The 22070-nt window shown below is 43.6% G+C and overlaps 1 protein-coding gene across 1 annotated transcript; it reads right to left on the bottom strand.

Annotated features, from left to right (window-relative positions):
• Positions 1-14566: 14566 nt before the first annotated feature.
• On the bottom strand, positions 14567-21535 carry synm (synemin, intermediate filament protein). The gene is made up of 5 exons (XM_049723969.2): positions 20944-21535; positions 20039-20359; positions 19527-19651; positions 18261-18340; positions 14567-18182 (listed from the first exon to the last, which is right to left on the bottom strand). Exons 1-5 carry the CDS (start codon positions 21421-21423, stop codon positions 16057-16059), a joined length of 3132 nt encoding a protein of 1043 aa, XP_049579926.1. The 5' UTR covers positions 21424-21535; the 3' UTR covers positions 14567-16056.
• Between the last annotated feature and the right edge of the window lie 535 nt (positions 21536-22070).

The raw sequence follows: 22070 nt of genomic DNA, 5'->3' as shown, positions 1-22070 counted from the left end.
TCAAAGTGAGACCTGAGCAAGCCCAAGATGGCTTCTTGGGTGTGCGTCACAGAGGAATATTTTTTTTTTTGTAACGCACACAGATGATTAAAGCGTTCAACACAGCAAGCAGACTAATGACTCCATTGGGTTGTGGGAGAACTCCGGAGAGAAGGCCCCCCTGTGGAGAATACTCACTGAAACGATGGCGTGTAAAATATACAAATGCTTTCATCACAACGGTGTCTGGTTAGATCAGCGGCGTGCAAAAGTGCAGGTGGAAGAGAAAGAGAGAGGATGGAAAACGACAAAAGAACATCGAGCATCCCTAGATAATATCTGCCGCTACACAGAGGAAAGTTAAATGAGCGTGAAATCAGAATTTGACCAGATCCTGGAAAAATTTGCCTATCTTACATAAGATATCGGGGGTAGGCAAAATATGGCGTGCGGGCCACAAATGATCAGCTTCATTCTTGAAATCGGCCCACCGAACAATTATACACATTGGTTCGTGAAAGCATTTTTTTTTTTTTTAACTGTTGCCAAAACTAATTAGGTAATTAATTCTGAATAAAAGACAAAGGTGAATTTAAAAAAAATTAAATGCATTGAATGTAATACCTTTTAATTTATCTAATGCTATTTATGTAATACTTTATTTTATTTATTTATTTTTTTGATCAAGTACTGCTGGTATATGTAATGAATTTTTTTTGCACCAGTTTCCCCTGTAGGCTATTAACAACACTTTTATTTTTGTTTTTTTTGCATACAGCCCAAAGTCAAATGTTTCTCAGGCAGATAAATGGACACCAGCGGATCCCTCGTGAGAGGTGACAGGGTGATGAATGGCTGAGTTGTCTCCAGGACAGAGTGCAAGAATTATTGTCAGTCTCTATAGGAGGAAGGATTAATAACCACAACCTCGTGACACGGGTAATCATGGAAGATTAAGGGAGGGGGTGTCCTCAAGCACGGGAGGTGCAAAGTTTGACCTTTAGTTAGATAAACAATGATGAACGCCCAGTATGCCTAATTGTAAGCCATGTTATGTAGAATAACGAAATGTTTTATCTTAAGAAAACAAGCTTCCTAAATGGAACCCAGAGGAGAGTTACAAATGGGTCATAAAAGCACGAATGAAAAAATGTGTAAACAGGAAGTCGGCCATATTAGTTTGAAGCAGCCATTTTAGGTCAAATCCAGGGTTTCTACTTTGATGAACTTGGCTGGTATTATCAAAATTGAGCCTCAATCGGATGGTGTCAAAGTTTTTTTTGGTTTAAATTGCTTTTTTTCACCATCAGCAGCAAAATTTGTTTCCATTTAAAATATTTGCTTGTCTGTCAACCATTATTTGTTTTTATTTTAGGTCAAGAGCAACTTTCAATATTTTTGACACGTTATTGCACTTTGGTGAGCGAGAAGGTCGTTGAGATTGTTAGAGTCCTTTCTGTTGGAAGTTCCTGTGTTCAACAAGGCGAAGGTGGCCTCCCACTCTCCAGAGATTGCTCATTTTCATTGTTTGCTGCCAAGTAGAAGGCATACATTGTTTGGCGTGGCATGTTTTGATGCCGCAAAGCATTTGCTAGCTGCCTCGTCGTCGCTCTGACGCGACACAATGAACGAAAACGTGTTTTCTATTAAAAGACACGTTTCCGTTATGTTCATCAAAGCCGTCGTTTTCATTATGAGATCTTGGAGATTTATTTCTAGTCAAAGGAAACTTTTTTAACGATTAGCACAGAGGTCCAGTCAAGATTTTTGGTAACCTAAAGTTGTCATAAATGGTAAGAGTGAACCCATGTCGTTTTAACACGGAAAAATGGGCCAGGCAATCGTCACAACTGCGGCCGCAGCTGCGACCGGCTCAGACATATTACAAAAATGTCCTATTACTGCATGTTGCCTCAGGTGGAAGGAATCCAAAGACATACATTGCATCTCATTTGAATAGTTTAATCGGTGACGACGGTAAAATCAGTTTGAAGGCCGTATGAAATGATTTTTTATCTTATGTTTTCACTGATGTAACAAAATTAGTCTGACAAAAGTAGTCAGACCTTGTACAGTAAAATTAAAAATTAAAAATCTACCGTATTTTCCGCACTATAAGGCGCACTGGATTATAAGGCGCACCTTCAATGAATGGCCCATTTTAAAACTTTGTCCATATATAAGGCACACCGGATTATAAGGCTTTTGAGAAAATTTGAGGTTTTTAGGTGCGCCTTATAGTGCGGAAAATACGGTACTCATATACAGTTCTCAAATATTATTTCCCACCACGGCACATCAGCAACAATCATCACAACGCTTCATCCTTTTTGACAAAGGAATTCATATCATGCGCGACAAATTTGTCAACGCAGACTCACTTTGCAATCCAGCGGGGATGACAACATAAACAATAGTGCAGATAGTTGTTCAAAGCGGCCGCACGCTGCTTTTGTTGGGATTAGTGTACTAATCTCCAAGCTAACAGAGCTCTCTGTAGGCACACCTCAGAGTGCGCATGAGCAAATAGAATTTTTCCGAGATCGACTGAGGAGGGAAAAACTATGTCGATGTGGTCTGGACGGGCAGAAGGCCTCCAGAGGTGGACCCACTCGACAGCAGATGAGGCTTCGTTTTATATCTTCAGGTGGTGCCTTGGACTTTGCGCCTTCATCTTCATCTCATCTTTTCAATCAGAAAGGAGCATAAATTATTGTCAGAAGTAATCCCAGTCGTCCACTATGGGCCTGCTTCGAGGTCCCGGCCTGTCCCGGTCTATCAAGTCATTCTGCCATCGCTGATAGCAGTCACGCTGCAGGTCAGTCCGAGTCGGGGCCTTCTGAGACATTTGTAATGACGTCATACTGAAAGTCTAAAAATCATATTTAAAGTGTGTTTTGCAATAGGTGCCACACACCAAATTTCGTCATTATTATTTTATATACCGAACTGTGACGCCTTTTTGTGGGTCGTACTTTAAGCAAGGTTAGTATGCTGCCCCCTATTGGTTTGGAAATGTACTAGTAAGTTCAAGTTACCAAGGAGACGGTTGTTTTGAATTTTTTTAGCTTACGCCACCAAAAAAACAGTCTTCTGAAACTGCAATAATATTGTTCTTATTGTCTTCAATGGCGTAATTGTTGGCCGAAAGTGAACATTGTGTGTTTATATCTCCCTATCTGTAACTTTGTAGTCGGTGGTTAAAAAAAAAAGAGTGGGCGAGTTGTTAACCACTGAATATTCAAATTAACAAGAACAATCGCTCATATTTTGTGCGGTGCTGGAAAGCCACACAAATGGCAGACGGTGCGCGGCGGTCAGAATAGCGGGCTTCCCTCCTTTTCTCCTCCTGTCCGCAAAATCTTCATCCGGCTCCTTCTGGCAAGTTGCCCAGGAAATGGCGGCATGTTATTTTTCCACGCTGTTATTTTGCTGTGAAAAGTCCCAGCACGCGGCGGCGCACCCACCTCTGGCAAGACACTGCTGTCAGAGCCGATCATTGGGAGAGCGGCTGTCCCTTTCAATTAGCCTCGTCTGTCTAAGAACAGCGGCCCGGTGAAGGAACAGCCAGGAGAGCAGGTGGGAGGCGAAGGAAAAGTAAGCCCCCACAACTCCAGACGAGGAACCGAAACGCCCACCGCTAAGCCCCTCTGCATCAGTAACGGCCCTTGCCATGACACATCAGCTCCATGGAAACGTGGCCAACCGTCACCGCACAAATGAGGCAAATCATTCCCTCCGAAAAAACAAAAACAAAATCTTCCTCCCCTCATGAAGAATGAGCCAAGTCACACGCTTAAAAGGAGCCACTTAAGATCAGCCACAATTTATACGGGGTAGTTCAAGTGACAAATGAAAGGTGGCTTGAAGCGACACTCGAGGGGCTTGAAGTGGCACACGGGGAGAAAAAAAAAAAAAAAAAAAAGAAAGAAAGGGTGGCAGCCGTGCCCCCAGGTTGTTTATTTCGAATGCCACATTCAGGTGGGATTTGCAGAGACGCACCTTAGCTGACATCTTTCTCTCAGTGGAAAGAGCCCGAGGTAGAGGATGGTAAACATGGGCAGCTGTAGAACAAGCGGGGAAGTCCCCGAGGCGCTCGGACTGCCATTTTCTATGGACCAACCATAGAGTGTATTGATAACACACATATTTGGAATCTAATCCAGTCTATGCTGCTTGTCCCCGTTTACTTTCTGGACCTGGATTTGCCACCTCTGATGGTTCTAACAGTGAAAGAATTACCGTATTTTCCACACTATAAGGCGCACTGTCGGCTTTTGAGAAGATTGGAGGTTTTTAGGTGCGCCTTATAGTGCGGAAAATACGGTACTAAGCGGCTAGGTCTCTAAGCACAGAAAATCATTTTGTATCAAAAATCTGCCAGAAACCCCTCATCCCACATCTGTGACCTCACAGAAGATTCTTCTCTCTGAATGGACATAAATGACGAGAGAAGTTCTCGTAGAAAGTATTGGCAGAACATTATGAGCTACAGAAATTGCCAAGCATTCACATAATAGCATTTTACAAGGACAGTTTTAGGTAGAGGATGACCTCCTTCAGTTTTTCATTTTTGTTTCACCTTCATGTATTATACAAGTCGAAAGTCATAAGCTTTTCTTTTCAACAACAGTTGAAAAGATTTTGCTCAACTGAGCTGTTGCCGGGGGACATTGTACCAATAAAAAAAAAACAGCGGCAACAGCAGCAGACCTGGAAAACTCATCACATTTAAACTTGAAGAAAAAAAACTTTACCATGAGACTATAACGTCCTTGGAAATATAAATTCTTTCCCTATGTTACTTGGTTGTGGCTTGCAAGTTTTAATTCACCTCCAGTTCAGATTTACTAACATGGTCACATGGTCTCATTGGAAAGATATCTTCAGCGACAAGCTCACCTAGAAATATATAATGCTCTTACTTTTCAGTATTTACAATGGGATGGCTTCTGTGTACTTTAAAGTAATGCCAGACGCTGACGTCCAGCTGTTTTTTTTTTTTTTTTTTTATATCTTCTGTCCCATATGCATCCGGTTGTGTCCATATGTAAGTGAGGATACCACTCTAGCTTTGTTCTCTTAGCGTTCACAAAAGAGTGTTTTGACACTTAATATTCTATTCACTTCCTTTCATCCTGAGTCGGACGCATGTGCCACTGCGGCTTGCCTGGCTTTGAAAAAAGAAAAAAAAAAAGTTTGATTTAGATAAGTGTCTGTAATCCAGCTGTGAGAGATGTGAAATTTTAAACACAAGGATACGTATGCATTTAAAAAAAATTGGAAATCTCTCAAAACAATTTAGCACTTTTTGAGTATAATGCTTTTTTCAAATTTAGCAAAATGGGGTTGAACCTTCTTCTTACTTCCTAAAGTTGACGCGAGAGGTTAATTGAAGACTACCAACTCCACTCGAGATGGACCCTGATAGTCAACTTTATTGTCAGTCGAGACAAACAGCTCCCGAGAGCGCCCCAGATCTGACAGAGCGTCCCCGCCACTCCATCAGTCACGTCGTCGGAAGTCAAAGGAGGACTACGCACCCCATTCGCGGTCACGCCAACCGTGAGACGCAAGCTGTTCCTCTCCAGGTGCTCATTAATGCACGTGTCCTTGATACCTCCGCCGTACAGCAAAACAAAGACAAACACATGGCGGCCATTTTCTAATTACCCCAAACAGACAAGTTACATTTTAATAATTTATTTACCACTTTTTTATTTTGTCGTCACAAATTCCGTATTTGTGTATGCAAAGATGGTTGAAACCTTTCAAGTGGAGGACATCGGGGACAGTCGATATAGGCGCGCTTGCACTCCAGCTCGAGTAATTCATCAAGATTCCTCAACAATTAGCATAGGAGCCTAATTACCACATGAAAACGATCCGCCGAGCTTTTCTGTCTCTGCTCCGACTTCTAATGCTTGAAAATTATCACCCAATCCTGGCGGGATGACTCGAGTATTGTCCTACAGCCCCCCCGGATCTCCGAGGTCCACTCGAATGTCTGCCGTCGGACCGCCATCGTTTCTTTTTTCCATTACGCGGTTAAGCTAGACAGTTAATTATCCAAGAGCGGCGAGGCCGGGTCTCTTTTGCCGGCTGCGATAACGATATGCTTTACTGGGCAGAGAATGAAGAGGGTCGGCCCGTGGGGAGCCTCGCTGGTGTCAGGCAATCTTTCATAAAAAAAAAAAAAAAAATCCAGGCAATTAAATGCACCGGTGCTATCAGGGATGACTCGTGTTATTGAGGATACTAGCTAGCTTCTCTAATGGGGATATTTAAGGCAATTATGATAAAGATGTCAAGGCAAGCTCCTAGCAACGGGCCGCTTCTAAGTGTAGGATCACCATCAACCCCAAAAAAAAAAAACACAGACGTGGCCCAGTCCCACGTGGAAACCTTAGCTCCACCACTTAAGTCGTGTCTCGTGTGAAAAATGTTGTCAGGAGATGCTAAATGGGCTAATCTGTCCTCGGAGTTAAGTTTTTAAATTGGCATTCCAAAGCCCATAACGACAAGTCTTAAGCAAACAAACACTCGGGTGGTCAATTAAAGACTAAAGACGAGCTGATTTGCTCCCATCGGATGTAGCGCATCTGGCCCGGGGAGAAGATGGCAGATTTAATGGCTAACGGAAGCCGGGCCATGTGTACGGTAGCGCACAAAGAAGCTCTTTCATGTGACCACACCTTGAGCAGTTTCCACTTTTGCCCACGCGTGACTTTTCTGACACGTCAAAGTTGTTCGTCAAATGACGTGATTACGAGCTAGCGGCCGCAGCACCTGTAGCACGGCAAGCTAGCTCCACCGCAACGTTAGCATGTGCCCTCCACATGGCTGGCGTGACTCCACACGAGCTGACTGCCGTTTGAAGTGAGTTCAAGGAAGCGAAAAAAAAAAGTGCAATGTGGAGGCAGCATGTCAAATCTTTTGTGCCAAGCAGCTGCTCATGCTCCGTCTCAAGCAAATGCTCAGATGATGCTTTATAAAGTGCGGCCGTGGATAATGCACTGTCTGGATCGATTTTGAACATTGGTCAAGAAGAAACAATCCCGAAATCCACATGATGAAAAGCTCTCCTGTGGATGTCTTCCAGTCATTGGACAAAAGTCAAGACAGCCAGGAGAGCCTGAGAAGAATACGATAAAGCCCTCATTTAAATTTTGTTGATTAGCAATATTCCATAAAACCTATGCGAAGCCCTGGCTAAGATTGTTGCTATTTTTTTTTTTGCAATTTCAATATCTATCGAGCAATCCATTTTCAAAACTGCCTGTCCTCAATAGGGTCACGGGTAACTGATCTCGGGCAAGAGGTGGGGTCAACCCGGTCTTCAGTCTTCAATTAACCTAGTAAATCTGTATTCCTGAACTAATAATAATCATTTCAAAAAGCTCATCGCATTTTTCTCACAGAACAAATCCGACAATCAAAACAACCTGTGGAATGTAACAAGTAGGTCAGGCCGATTTTCAATGCGTCTTTACGTAAACACCATCACGAGCTGCTGTGTCTGTCTTTGATCAAGACTTGTTTTGCCTTTCATGACATTGATTCTCCGCGACTTCTGGCCCCACGTGACGTGCGGATTTGTCTTTACTGTCAACCAAATGCGAGGAACGTATCGCCATTGAAAAAGCGGTACGAAGCACAAGCCAATCAATCAGGTCACGTTTGTCCTTCTAGAGCAACAAGACCATCACTCATGCACCTCCTCCAGTTGTCCTCCTATTTTCACACCATCTTATCACTCGGCAGCCAACCTGAAGGGACTTTTTTTTTTTTTTTGTTCTTTCCAGCTCGGTCCCCCCTCTTGATGTTTGGCTCTCCCGTCGTACGTGAGTTACGTTTTGCCGTCGCGATAGGCGGAAAATTACCTCCAAATGTTTGGCCGGCAGTCAAAGGAAAGCAGCAGGAAGTTGGAGAAAAGGAGCACTTTGAATACTTCTATGACTGCCATTTGACCTTTTTAATCGCTACTCTAGCGGTTTTAAGAGACGGCGGTAAAAAGCTAGCATACTGCATTTCAAGGTCGGTTCAAGTTTGACATAACTTTTTCCACAACCTCAATTGTCGAACACATCGTTCTAATTTCAAGACAAATGTACTAAGTACGTTGTGGAATTGGGTCGTCTTGTGGGACCAACGCTTTGACCCAGTGCAATAAAAAATCTTCAAGCTCCAAGGTCACCTTTAAAGAGCTTGGCTCCTCATCAATTTACAGTTCCATAAACCTTTTGAAGGGGGCGTATAGAAAATGGACTTCTTAAGTGTTTATGTACAAATAATTGGCTCTCAAGTGTGACAAGTAGTCAGCCTATTTTAAAATGGCCATTCGTGTTATGAAGAAGAAACACAAGGACAACATGAAACTCAATTCTAAATCATAAGCACTCGACTAAGACCATGTCAATTTTCAAATGAAGTCTAGGAATTGTCTTTTATCCCTGACAAGAAATGAGTTAGAGGGACGTCACGTTACCTCATAAATCCTACGTAGGGGTCTCGATTCGTAGAGGAATCCCCGCAGATCAACCATGCCATCAAAAGTATAATCTTACAAAGTGCAACCGTGTGAGTCATTGTGACCTATTCGAATTATACGTTCCTCTTCATGTGCACGCTTTATATAAACCACAGCCACGATGATGGATGGCCGGCTTGACAGTGATGTTCAACTGTGAAGAGGAAGACCCCTTGGGTGACTGTCAGAAACAAACCTCCAAACTCCACATGCACCCTTTTAGTATTTACGTGGACTGGCCAGACGGCGGCTTTCCTCTTGGAAAATACGGTGGGTGTGTCTTGTAAATGACATAAGGAGGAAATCTATCAGTTGCTCGGTGGATTGGGGGGGAAAGTGAGAAAGCAAGCTCGCTGTTTACAGGAGGGATTGTGAGGGGAAGGGTTTGAGGCGGTGAAAAAGAGTGCTAATTTGAAGGTCATTTAAAGAGCGCCAGGCGGTGCGGCTCTGGAAGGGGCCCGCCGAACAAGTGCAGGGGGAGGCCGCCTGCGTCGCGCCGCTGTGAGCTAGGCGCGCCAGACCTCTCCCCGCTACCCCTCATCAATCTCCTCTATCCACCGAGACCCGCCTTTGACCCACATAGCCGCCGGGGGGGAGCGGGTGAAGGGCGGGGGTGGTCGCCTTTATTTTATTATTGATACGTCTGCATCACACGAGCTTCAGCGACCTGAGCCAAATCAGCCGAGAAGCCACAAAAGGTCAAAGAACCACAGGCGGACCGACGGACGGGTTGCCTCTCATTCACAGGTAAAGTGACAGAAACACCCTCTGAAATGGCGGGCTCTATTTTCACGGACGGTGTAAATCCCGCGTGGCGGAAATGGGCAGGAGGCGGGTTAGACCGAAGTCTGGTCATTTCACAGGTGAGTACAGGCCGGCGGATCTGAGAAAGGAAGATCTGCGCCTCTGTGGGAGTGATCGCAGATGATTTCAAAGTCCACTAAAAGCTTCTTTTTTTCATCTTCAGACATAATTTTTAACTTAAATGGGAGGCGATTAATGCCACAGCAATCTTTAGCAAAACAATTGAGGCGTTTGTTTGTGGCGCACGAGTAGACGCAAACCCTCCCTGGCAGAGATTCAAGACTTGAGCGTTCCTCCTCTCAGTTGCAGTTCTATCTGTGGAACTGTTTTGGCGATTTTCACCACATTTACGTGTTTAGCCCGGCGGGACAAAGGAAAATCATTTTGTAAACGCGGCGCAGTGAGCAGTCGTTGATCCGTCTTCTCGTCGCTTAAACCTGAAAGAGATAAAGCTCCCGTCGCCACAATGCCGAGCTAAAACTTCAATTATGAGGCGGCGTACATGCTGTCAGCGCACAAAACACAGTTATTGGTTTAGCGTAGCATTGTCTTAACAAAGAATGGCAACATCACCTCCAAAGCGCCTGCTAATCTTTTGATTTTGACACTCAATAGAAAGGCGAGAAAAAGCATTAGACGCCAAACAATTGCAGATTTGTTTCCCGCGTACGCCTCAAATTAGGCCAAGGTTTGGGGAGGGATAAACGGAAATTTAAGCCACTGGGAGTCTTTGCCTGAGCGGAGAACAATTCGACGAAACACCATTGTTTCACACCAGCACTGGCATGGAAAGATGCGGCCGAATGGAAAGAGAAGCTTATCTTATCGTTCTTCAACTATGGTGTGTGTCTTTGTTGTGGACAGCCTTAGTCGGCTGGGGGGGAGAAAAAAAAAAAAAAGATTGGGTGCCTGGCTCTGATGGCTAGCTTTGCTCCTCAACACTATTACGTGATTAAAACTGTTCAGATATGGCGGAAACGGGAAAACAAACATTGAGGACATTAGGATACAGTATGTGGAAGTTGGAAGGCACACTGCTACCGGCGGAGTTAGCGACCCAACCGCTTAGCTTAGCGGAGTTAGCCTCCCAACCGTTTAGCTTAGCGGTCAGTGGACTCCAAAACGTTTTGTCACGTACTGTTGTGATCATCTCACTCGTCTTCATTGTTGAAAAGGTGTGTGTGTGTTTTACACAGGAAGTGGCGACAGCTGTAGAAATTCCCGACACTAGCGTGTGGTTTTAACAAACGTAGCAGACATAAAGGTGATCTTATAATGATCGCGACTCTAAAGTTGTTAGTTCCGAAAACGACGATACATTATATTTCACAGGAGGGAAAAACCGCCGAGAGATTTGAAGCCTCACTTTGGTCAGTGCGAGAAATGTTAAGTGTTTCCCTTTAACCCGTCAGCGTCCGCCCCAACCTCGCACATCTACAAACGCATGTCTGAGAGGTCTGAGACTTTAAGCTCTTGTCACGGAGGGCCTGCCGTAAACCCCCAGCCACCGCTCTGTTTTCCTCACCCCCTCCATTCCCGTCGTCTCTGGACGCCAGCCTGACATACCAGACCTTGTTCGTTAGCACATATTTTTACCCACCGTTACTAAATTAGGAAGCCAGAGGGAGCAAAGAGTTGCGCGGCTGCCAAGGTAGAAGAAGAAGGGGTCTGATCGGGCCCACGTTTGCCCAGGGCGCATGCCAACCCGAGCAGCTTCATTACCAGCCTCTTGGGTTGCAGAAATAGAAGGCCGGGCAGGAAGCGGGGCCAAGCGCGGGCGGCCCTGAATGGCCAGCCAAAAGCTCACGGGACAAACAAACAAATAAACGGCTCCTCTCATGGCCTGCCAGAGTCAACCAACGGCAAGGAGCCGTAAGAAGTTAGCTTTGGCGGTAAAGGGGGCGAGTTGAAAAGTGGCGACAGACACACTGTCTAACATAGGATACAGTCACAGAGAAAACTGTCTCCGGAGTCCAATTTCTCAAAGTAGCCACAGAGACATAACTTCTTGTTTATTTGGCATTGATATTTGGCGCTATGTACATATCCGATTCCTAGTGGCTTGAAGAATTTGCGCTTGTGAGAGGGATAGATTGTGAATGTCGCCATTTAGCTGCTTTAAATACACCATTCAGAGATTAAAGACACTTTAATACTACGTTCAGTTTCATGGTTACATAACTGGGGAAACTGAAAAAGCACACAATTTGAATTATATCTTTATATAAAATGCATAATTTTCTAATTATAACTACAAGTTGTTCATGGTTTGTCTGATCCTGCGACATGTGCTTTGCCGCAAAGTATTTGAAACACTGCCACAGGCCACCCAGACACTAAAAACGGCAGCATTTCCCATTTCTCCCAGCAGGTGGTAGTGTCGGGGGAAAAGATAGTACAGTAACACAACATTTGTAGAACACTGACATCTTGTGGTAGTTTAGGAATATTGCAACACGCGATCTACATTTTTGAACCACAAACAGGTGGTTTTTCTGCACAAAAATATTAAATATTAATAATATAAAATGGCGGCCTGATTTGGGGGTCATGTGGTTGTCTGCACCATAATGTAAATTAAATAACATGGCTCAACAAACTGCGTATGACTGACCGGACCTGAAATTAGACATTTGACCACTTGAGGGCGACAATAACACACTTTTAGAAAGAAAAATAAATTCACTATCAAACTAAAGACTACTGGACTGTATTGTTTTTCACTAACAGAATTTGGCATGAAGTTTAATCTAATTTAAAATTATTAGCGCCGTACAGGGTGGAAAGGAATGCCGACACCAAAGCTTGGAATAATAAACAGAACTGGCCCCAAAACATTACGCGTCGCTAGGCAACCACCGAACGGCAATTTTTAGTCAGCAAACTTGAATGCGGAGGAGTCTTTACCTTGGCCGATCGTCCACGTCTCCTCCACGTTCATCAATCCCAAATTCTGTTTGTCGTTTTCCTTGCCATCAAAAGCAAACTGAATGAAAATATGTTCCACTTGCGAAGTGCAAAACTTTCCAAAGCGATCATCCATGCGTGCGGTCAGCAAAAAGTAGTGTGAAAAACCACTTCCGTCAGGTGAAGGGTTGATCTGAGCACCTGTGCTGACTTAACATAACCCACATCACGTGACAAACATCCTATGTCACAGGTGTCAAACCTAAGGCTCGGGGGCCAGGTACGGCCCGCCACATCATTTATCAAATTCGTGAATTGCAAATTGTCTTCACTTTTAATAATATATTTTTTTAAATATTTGACCAGTTTTTACTCATCTGATTTGAAAACGAGTTATTTGTCAGTTTGTTTTGTAGTTTTTACTGTATATAATATGAGGTGCTCATACATTTTTTGGGCATCCCCACAAAATCAAAAAATTGGGGTTATTAAATAATTTTGGGTTTTTTTTTACCCATAATTCGAATACACTATCAACACATCATACACAAGCACAATATACACTAGAAACAAAAGTTTTTCCCCCGCTCAAGCAGTGTTGACAACATGTGAGCTCGCTTGTTTCATGCCATTGTTGTGAGTCACAGCCTCAGGCGCTTAGAGGGGCCTCCTTCACATCTTCAAGAACGCCTCCCTAGCTCATCTTCACTACAAAAGCACAATAGTGAGTCTATATTCACTGAGAAGTGCCAGACCCGAGTGACAGACAGGTTCAAGGACTTCATTAAGAGGGCTATGCTGTCTTCCTGCATGTTTGATAACATGTTGTTATGGGAACCAAACAAACAGCTTGTGTCATCAAACTTTTTTTCCCGTTTTTCTTATTTTTTTTATTATTAATTCAAAATAATAATGAGAAATATAATGATTAATGTTTATCATTTATTATATATTATTTATAATTATGAATATTATAATATTTATAATTAGTAATTATAAATAATTCAGATAGGTTAATCATAAGCTTTGATTGTTTTTTAAACATTTAGTAATACTACATATTTTTATATATATATTTATATAATCATAGCATTTCTATACATTATAGATTACATATTTATTTATATGTGTGTGCTATTATATGTTACACTATATTTCATCATAAAATTCAAAAATACATTCTTTGAGGCACCAGCCTCACTCTCCCTGACAACGTTCCCCTATTTAAAATAATTTGTCAGATGGTGATAAGCTATTTCTACCAACCTCTCTAAAGTGCAGCCATCAGAGTCACAAGCTAATCTCGGAAGCAACGTAGCCTCCCCTGGTGTAAAATATCACACAGGGTGACTTTGTGTTTCCTCAAGCCAAACAGATGGCGCAACACCCTTTTAGAAAACGGGAGGTTAACTACTGTGCAGTGTGCATTAACGAGATTTTGACCCCAATTAGTGTGGAATGTCTTTTCGCCCTCCCTACCATCCATGGCAAAAATATTTCTCTACTTCTAAGACAAACAACTTGATTCAGTCCAGAATTATACAGTAACTTATTTTCTGCATTTGAGTTTCTTACAGGCGAGGAGAAATTCTCCCAAAATAAACTTCCCGCTACTAAGGGCACGCCTGGATGAGTGAGTAAATGTTCCCCGTTGCTATGGAGGTCTGTTATTGCATCCAAGTAAGAGGGCCCCCGAATCTGACAGGCAGTCTTCTCTCATCACAATGCTTGACGGGACATTTTCCAACACTGAGGAAATATCCTTGAACTCTTTTTCACTCCTGCTTACGTGTCACTATCGGCACAAAAAAAAAAAAACGAACAATGACACGAGTCTACATAGTCCCTCCCCTTCCCATGTTGTGTAGCCGAAAAATGGCCTTCCATGACATCAACCCTAGCAACGGTGAAAACATACCACATGGAGACAATTCGGATTACACAACGTTTACCCAGAGTCGAGGAAAACTTGGCTATGTCCCTTTCCTGACTCAAAACAATATGTTTCCCCTAAAAACAATCACGTCTATATTTTTTGAAGCGACATAATCTCGTAGAGATCCTCTTGTAGACCAAAGACGGGCACGCGAGTGTTATTTGAAGCGCTACAGCGGTTATTTATGGGCCTTTTAGTACATTCCCATATTCTTTGTAAGAATTTATTCCCTTCTGAATATGACTCACGATGCTCATATTTCACCCTGTTGCTATTAAGTTGTTTTATTTTTAAAGTTGAGCGCTCTGGAGACTAAGATTGTTCCGACCACACATTTGTAATTGCTTGACTTTGGATGATCAATGAAAAAAAATCTCTGTAGGGTAAAAAAAAAAAAGATACAAATACTCTGAAAACTTACCACAGTGTTTTTATTAAGTGTAAATGTGCATTTAGTAAAATAGGATCTCAGTAAAAGGAACTGCATTATGTTTGTCATTACAGTACGTCAATATGCAACCTGCTGAATTTTTAAAGGGGAGTCAAACCCTTTTTTTTTTTTTTACATGTTTTGTTTAGCTTAACTAATTGTTTGTGGAATATGAATTACACATCATTTTTATGCATCACAGGTGTCGGCCATTTTGCCACTAAGAGTCGACTGAAAATGACATTCGGGTTGCCAGGTCTTAGGTCACAACCAATCACGGCTCAGCTTCAGAAAATGTGGCAAAATGGCCGCCCCCTGATAAAATCAGATAAACTTTGCTGCTTAATTTATATTCCACAAACACAACATTAATCAGAATGCCGTGTTTGGATTAGTAAGGGCACATGCATTTATTGTAAAAATAAAATAAAATTGGGCTTGACTTCCCCTTTAAGAAATAGAACATTTAACAGCCCTTAAATATTTATTTTCTTAATGTTGAGATGACAAAAAAAAAAAAGAAATAATACAGAATCTCTGTAATGTCATCTTTGGTTTGATTGACAGAGACTACAAACAACTTTCAAGCACTGACTCAAATCAGGTTTAAAATCAACTTGAGCCATTACGTGACCTTTCAAGGTGTACACAACACAACAAAACCTTCTGACCGGTCAGCGCTGCTAAGCCGATACAAAAATAGTCATGTGAAATGAACACACTCGCTTATGTAAGGAGCCTTGCAGTCAGCACAGATAGCACTTAGTGTCAAGTGAACACTATCCAGAAAGCGCCACCATTTCCTCCTTCTGACTTTGCGTCTTTCCTTTTAACGTCAACTTCCTGATTAAAAGAAAAGTCACAGAGCTCCCAACTGCTACACAAAGTTGAGTGGCGAGATGCCGTGATTGGCACAAGCAACATTTTAAACCTCCACAGTAAAAGGTTAGAAATATATCAGCTGTAATGTAAATTTGTAATTTTAATTTTAATTTTATCATCACTGGATGTAAACTCACTATTGGAAAAAATGCTAAATATCATTCTGTGAAAATAGTATGAGTTGTTAAATTTCAACACTTTTGTAATAGCTACAAGTGCATACGATGTACAACACATGCAATCAGTGTTAGAATCATTAGTAAAGTTTTTTTTTTTTTTTTTACGATTTAAGATTTTCGTAACATGCTTTCACCAAAAGACCTCAATCGAGAATTAATGCTCGCTTAGTAGCTTCGCTGCCGCCCCTCCCTCAACTTGTCAACAAGCGGATGGCTTTTCGAGGGAGGGAGGGAGGGAGGGAGGGAGGGAGGGAGGGAGGGAGGGAGGGAGAGGGGGGAGGGGCAGCTGAGCCCAGAATTAGGCTACTCCAATTCCAGAGCAGCAGGACCAAGTCTACCCTTGAATTTAGAATCAATGTAATGAATACTCTTGATCATTTGTCGGGCCTTTCAAATGTTCCAATTTCATTCACTCTTGATCCGAGCGACTACTATGTCCTTCCATCTCGGACGGTTTGATTCGTCTCCCAGCGACGAGGGACGAAGACTCGCCTTCCCTCTCGTCATCAATCACGACGTGCTGCTCTTTGGAGAACCTCAAGCTGTAGCCTTCTCCGGATACTCCTTGCAAAACGTTCCCAAAGTCGGAAGAACTCAGGGCGGCCATGATCTGCTCCTCCGATAAATCGTCCTCGTCCAGCAAGCCGGAGTCCTCCAATGTCTGCGAGACGTTGAGCTCCGCGACAATAGTGGTGGTTCCGCCGTCGCTGGACTTCTGAACTTTCTTGACGGCGACGTTCTGCGGACTTTGACTGCTTACTTTGGTGAAAAAAGCCAACTCCTCCCTCAGTGGGCCCGACACGGAGCCTTGTATCTTCTCCAAAGCTCCTTTAAATTGCTCTTTAGGCTCCAGCGAGTCCTCTCGCAAGAACTCCAGCATGGACTCTTGGACCACGGGGGAAACTCGAATCTCCTCTTCCATGATGCACTCGGGAATGCTTTCTGTGAGGAAAGGTCGATCTGACGTCAGGCGATATTTGTTTTCTTTATGGATGCTTCTGCTTTGTGGAACTCCGTCATCTTGGTAATACCTCTCATCAGATAAGTCATCCACCATTCCGTAATGACCGTATGAGGTAATGCCGTAACCCTCCTCAGGTTCAGAGAGATTATCGTCCGGCGTGGAGACAAAATACTCGGCCGGCTCTCGGTCACGGCTGAAATGGAACGACCTCTCGCTCTCCTCCTGAACCCGAACGGATCTGACTTTGGATTTTATCACCGCGTCGTCATCTTGCGTATCTTCTTTCATCTCCTCAATTTGGAAATACGCAGAGGGCTCGTAAAAACCAGATCTCGACTCCTCATGGACTTCGTCGTAAGACTCTACCGGCTGCTCGATAATTTCCACATTGACGGATTTCCCTTCTCCTTGTAGGCCACTGAGCAGGTTCCTGATCATGCTTCCCGTTGCCGTGTCCTCAATGTCCTCCAGGGATACCTTCTTCAATCCTTGGCTCAAGAGCTGATTCAGAGCCGATTCCTCCGAAACGTCCACTTCCTCTTCCACCTTCGACTGCAACACAATCTGAGTCTTCATCGAGCCGTCGCCTTGTTGACTTTTCTCCACGTGATAGGTGATTTTTGGTTCTCCAGAGGAGCAAACCTCAGCTTCCAAACCAGCTGGTTTGATCACCGTCTCAATGATGTCCTCAACGGACACATTGTCATGGAAAGCCTTTCTCGTACTCGAGGTCTCGATTTTGCCTTTGTCCTTACGCTCACTCTCACGCATATCTGGTTCGTCAACTTCTACCATAGCCTTTTCCATCTTTGTCTTTTTCTTGCGGTTCCTTCTTGGTGGTGACACAACTCGACCTGACGTGTTCTCCACAGACGACTTTGTGGAACTGCTTTGGCTCTCTACCTTAGACACAAGTTCAATTTTCTTTGTTTTCTCCGCCGACGTCGGGCTTTGGCTCTCTACCTTAGACACAAGTTCAAATGTCTTTGTTTTCTCCACCGACGTCGGGCTTTGGCTCTCTACCTTAGAAACAAGTTCAATTTTCTTTGTTTTCTCCACCGACGTCGGGCTTTGGTTCTCTACCTTAGACAGAAGTTCAAATTTCTTTGTTTTCTCCGCCGACGTCGGGCTCTGGATCTCTACCTTCGACACAAGTTCAATTTTCTTTGTTTTCTCCACCGACGTCGGGCTTTGGCTCTCTACCTTCGAAACAAGTTCAACTTTCTTTGTTTTCTCCACCAACGTCGGGCTTTGGCTCTCTACCTTAGACACAAGTTCAATTTTCTTTGTTTTCTCCACCGACGTCGGACTTTGAATTTTTACTTGCTCTTTGGGAACAGTGGAAGAAGTGGTCGCCCGGGATTTGGTGAACGAGATCATGTCCCTTCTGCAGGCCGGACTCTGATGCTGAGCGAGTGAAATCGGAATGACCCTGGAGGGACTTGAAGACCCAGAAGAAACTACGGGAGATCTTCTCATAATGGATGTCGATGGGGTGAACCTGACGTCCATACGCTGTCGGCTTGCGACGGAAGTTCTTGGAGCGTAGCGTTGTCCGGCCATCTTGATATCTTGAGAGGATTAACGAGTGACATTTATTCGTGATGTATTTGACTGGAACTTGAAGACAATACAATCGTGACATTTACCGATAGTGCGTTCCCGCTGGAGTTCGCTCATCTTTCGGTGAGCGTCTTGAAGTCCGACTCTCTCGCCCTCCAAAAGCGCTCTAGACAAGCAGAATAGGTCAATTCTAGCTTTTTGGAGCATTTTAAGGCGCCAATTAGATCATGGGCGTCAAACCTAAGGCCCGGGGGCCAGATCCGGCCCGCTACATCATTTTATGTGGGTCTCACGTGTCAACTCAATGTTCCTTGTTAAAATAACAAAACTGTAAATTGGCTTCCTTTTGAATAAGTCGGATATTCCAACAATTTTTCATATTAAAACCCCACTTCAAAATACCTTTTTTTAACTGGATTCTGTTTGCGATAATATGAAATAATAAATCATTAATGGCTCCATGAGGGAAACCGTATCTACGATGTAGCCCGCAACGAAAATGATTGATGATTCAGAAGATCAATAAACACAGGAATTCCAAGAGATGACGAGTCAATAATTAATAAACCGTTCTGTACATGATAATTTGGAAAAACTCAGGCCAAGATAATTACCGTGCAAGGCGTTGTTGGTCTTCCGGCTCTTCCATCTTAAACCTCTAAAGCTAAACAGGCTTAGAAGGCACTATGAACCCGAGTCCGTGGCTATATACGGTAATGCTTACAAAAAAAAAAACTAACCAATCACTAATCTAATTAATACCACTTTGTAATCTTCTTAATCTTCGTTCCTGGGCCTTGTTTGAAGTAAGAAACATGAGCGAAATGACAGAAAGAAGCTCTCCCGGAGAGTGCTTCCAGACAGACTGAGCTAAAAATAACAGCAACAATGCGGGGCAGGCCATCGTTGCCTTTAAATTCCAATGCAAATTCAGGACGCGTGATGGTGCCACCTCCAAAATCTTTGGCCTATTCCACCTTCGGACTGACAAGGGCCAGGATTTACGGTTCATGTGACAGTTAATATTCGAGTCATTGTAGTCAGTCCAGCGTAAACGTAATAATCGAATCGTAATAATCGTAACGATCACCTCGCTGATGCCATCTTGAAGTTGAAATGGAAATACTTTACCGATTGCTGACACTCAATATTATCAAAATGACAAAAATAAAGATTTGATTTTTTTAATAAATAAATAAATAATTAAATAAACAAATAAGCAGATAAATACATAAATAGAGATAAATAAATAAATAAATAGAAATAAATAAATAAATAAATAAATAAATAAATAAATGATGTTTCCTGTGTCATATGAATTAAATATAACATTTCTAGTGAGGGCTTGTTACCTATAGGCTGCCACCTCCATGCCCAGGTCCATCTTGACCCTCAGCAGATGTTGATGCTCTTGCGTCCTCTGAGCAATGGCCTCCGCCATGGCGTTTCTTTCCCGTTCCAGCTGGTCGATAATCATCTAGAGAGAATAACATACGATGTCGATTGTTCTTCTATGGCTATTTGTGTCGATATTTTTTTTTTCCTGCCATCAGAAAGAAAAACATATGTCGCTATCAAACGGCGTACATGACAAGGATGGAGATGTATCGTTTTTACTCTAAATAGTTAACTTATTTACCGATGTTGTCGTTGGATTTTCCTGCTTGTGGAGCTTTATCCTTAAGAGCCTGCCTAATAGGGATTTTCCAGTCTGAGAGATAATTGGCTTAAGCGGCTAGCGAGCGGACACGCCCTCGAGATGTCCGAGCAGAAGCTACCCATTAGTGCATTAAAAGACCATAGCTGTGGTAGATGTTTTCTTTTTGTGGCATTTGCACATGTGTCCCTAATGTAGTGACCTCACCTGATACTCGCCCTCATCCTGACTGAATTTCTCCTGCATGTGTAGGAGTTGCTCCTCCAGTCGCATTTGCTGCTGCCCTTGTTTCTCCGCGTCCATCCGTAGTTTGTCCAACTGGGCGGTGTGCAGCATCTTCTCCCTCTGTAGGTTATCCAGCATGGCCTGGTCCTCCTGGATGGCCTGTTCCATCTCTTGCACCTTCTGTTGGTACATTTCTAAGGTCTGTGTCCAGCTCTCGGACATCCCGCGGGCATACTCCTCCACGTCTTCCATGGAGGCTGCAGGAGGCCCATGGTAATTCTGTGTGATCACCATGGAATTCACCTAGGAAAGAGAAATGCAGATATTGGTGAGTCCAAACTTGTGGGTGTTGGTTCTACAAGTTGTTGACGAAAGTGTTGAAAAGGATCTGCAGTCTTTGAGGATGCAGTGGTTGAACAAAGGGATGATGGCCAAAGTTTCTGCCCCATGCTAGCCTGTAGACCAAGATCAACCGGCGGCTCTCGGGCTGAATTCGGCCCACTGAACCGTTTAATCCAGCCCGTGACTGGATTTTATAATAATGAGGATTAAAATGAATGTTTAACAAAAGCCTGGTTCATAAAGGCTTAAAATGTCTTCAGTTTTGTTATGAAATTAAAAAATTATAAATAGTACACCGAAAATAATGCTATGCCAAAATGCGATTTTATTTTTAGTTGTGGGTTTAGCCGCCAAGGTGACTCAAGTAGAATTCTGGCCCTCTGACAAATACAGTTGGGGACCCCTGCTAATAGACAAAGAAGTATCTATCCGGATTCACAATTTAGTGGTCAGACAAATTTTGAAGTTGTTGTGATGTTCAGATTGTTCCATCAAAGGTTACCGCAGAACAGTAAGGAAAAAGTGCCCAGAGTCCTTCCACTAACCTGGCTGTCTACTTGTCGTCTGAGCTGTCCCATCTGCTGCCGGTGCGTCTCCTCCAAGAGGGCGTACTCCCTCTGAAGCTCCACCAAACGCTGCTGGAGCAACGCATTGTTGTGGTGGGCCGCCCGGAGCTCCTTCTCTCGGCCGTGCAACTCCCCGCCGATGTCCCGGCACGCGTCGCTCTGCTGGCTGCACAGCGAGCGCACAGTCTGCAACTCCCTGCACAGCTTCTCGCGCTCCATCTCGGCACGGGACTTCTCCAGCGCCACCCGCTCCATCGCCCGCCTCAACTCGCGTACTTCGGCCTTGTACTGCGGTTCCCGTTCCACCACCTGGGCCTGTCTGAGCTGGTTGATCTCGGCCAGGAGACACGCGTTCTCCCGCTCCAATTGTTGGGTCCTGGTGAGGTACTGAGCCAGCCGGCCGTTGAGCAGCTGCAGCTGCTGCTTGTCGGCCTCAAAAGTTCTTCTCGAAGGCAACATTGTGGTGTTAAAAATGACTGGGAAACGATAAAAACCAACCTGTGTCTGAGTGTTCTTCTCGCTGGTCGTTCTTGCACGCAAATGTGACGTCACCCGCCTTCACTCACCCTTTGACAAGTGCACCAGGAGGGGCGTGTCCACCTCTGAGGATCGCCCTGCCTGAAGGAGAGGAGCTGGCAGATGCTGAGGTGCGTTTAAGGACATCCGGACATTCACTCGCAATTCTAGCCATCCGACCCTAACAGCAGCATTAATTAACATACCTCCAGACTCAGCAAGAAAACGAATAACAGTGAATAACAGGAATGTATGAGTGACATTCTCTCCGTTGCTCATCTTCATTAGCCATCATTTTCGAGAATTCACCAGAGGCACATGAACGCGTCAGTGGTTACCACACTGTGCAGAGGACAACAGCGCCACCCCGTGGCCCGCTTGAATGGCATGCTCAGCGACAATACAGGACGCTAAAACTAAAATAGAATTAATCTCAGTGGATTAAATTCCGCACGATATGTCGTTTGTTAAATAATTTTGGGGTTTTATCAAAATTGACAATTAATCAAGTGGCCACTTTAAGCGTATCATTACTGGTCTACATAACATGAAATTATTTGTCTTGATATAAAAAAATGGAAATATTTTAA

Source organism: Syngnathus scovelli, chromosome 6 (genome assembly GCF_024217435.2).
Source record: "Syngnathus scovelli strain Florida chromosome 6, RoL_Ssco_1.2, whole genome shotgun sequence".
Lineage (NCBI taxonomy): Eukaryota > Metazoa > Chordata > Actinopteri > Syngnathiformes > Syngnathidae > Syngnathus > Syngnathus scovelli.
This window is presented reverse-complemented; position numbering and strand designations above follow the sequence as displayed.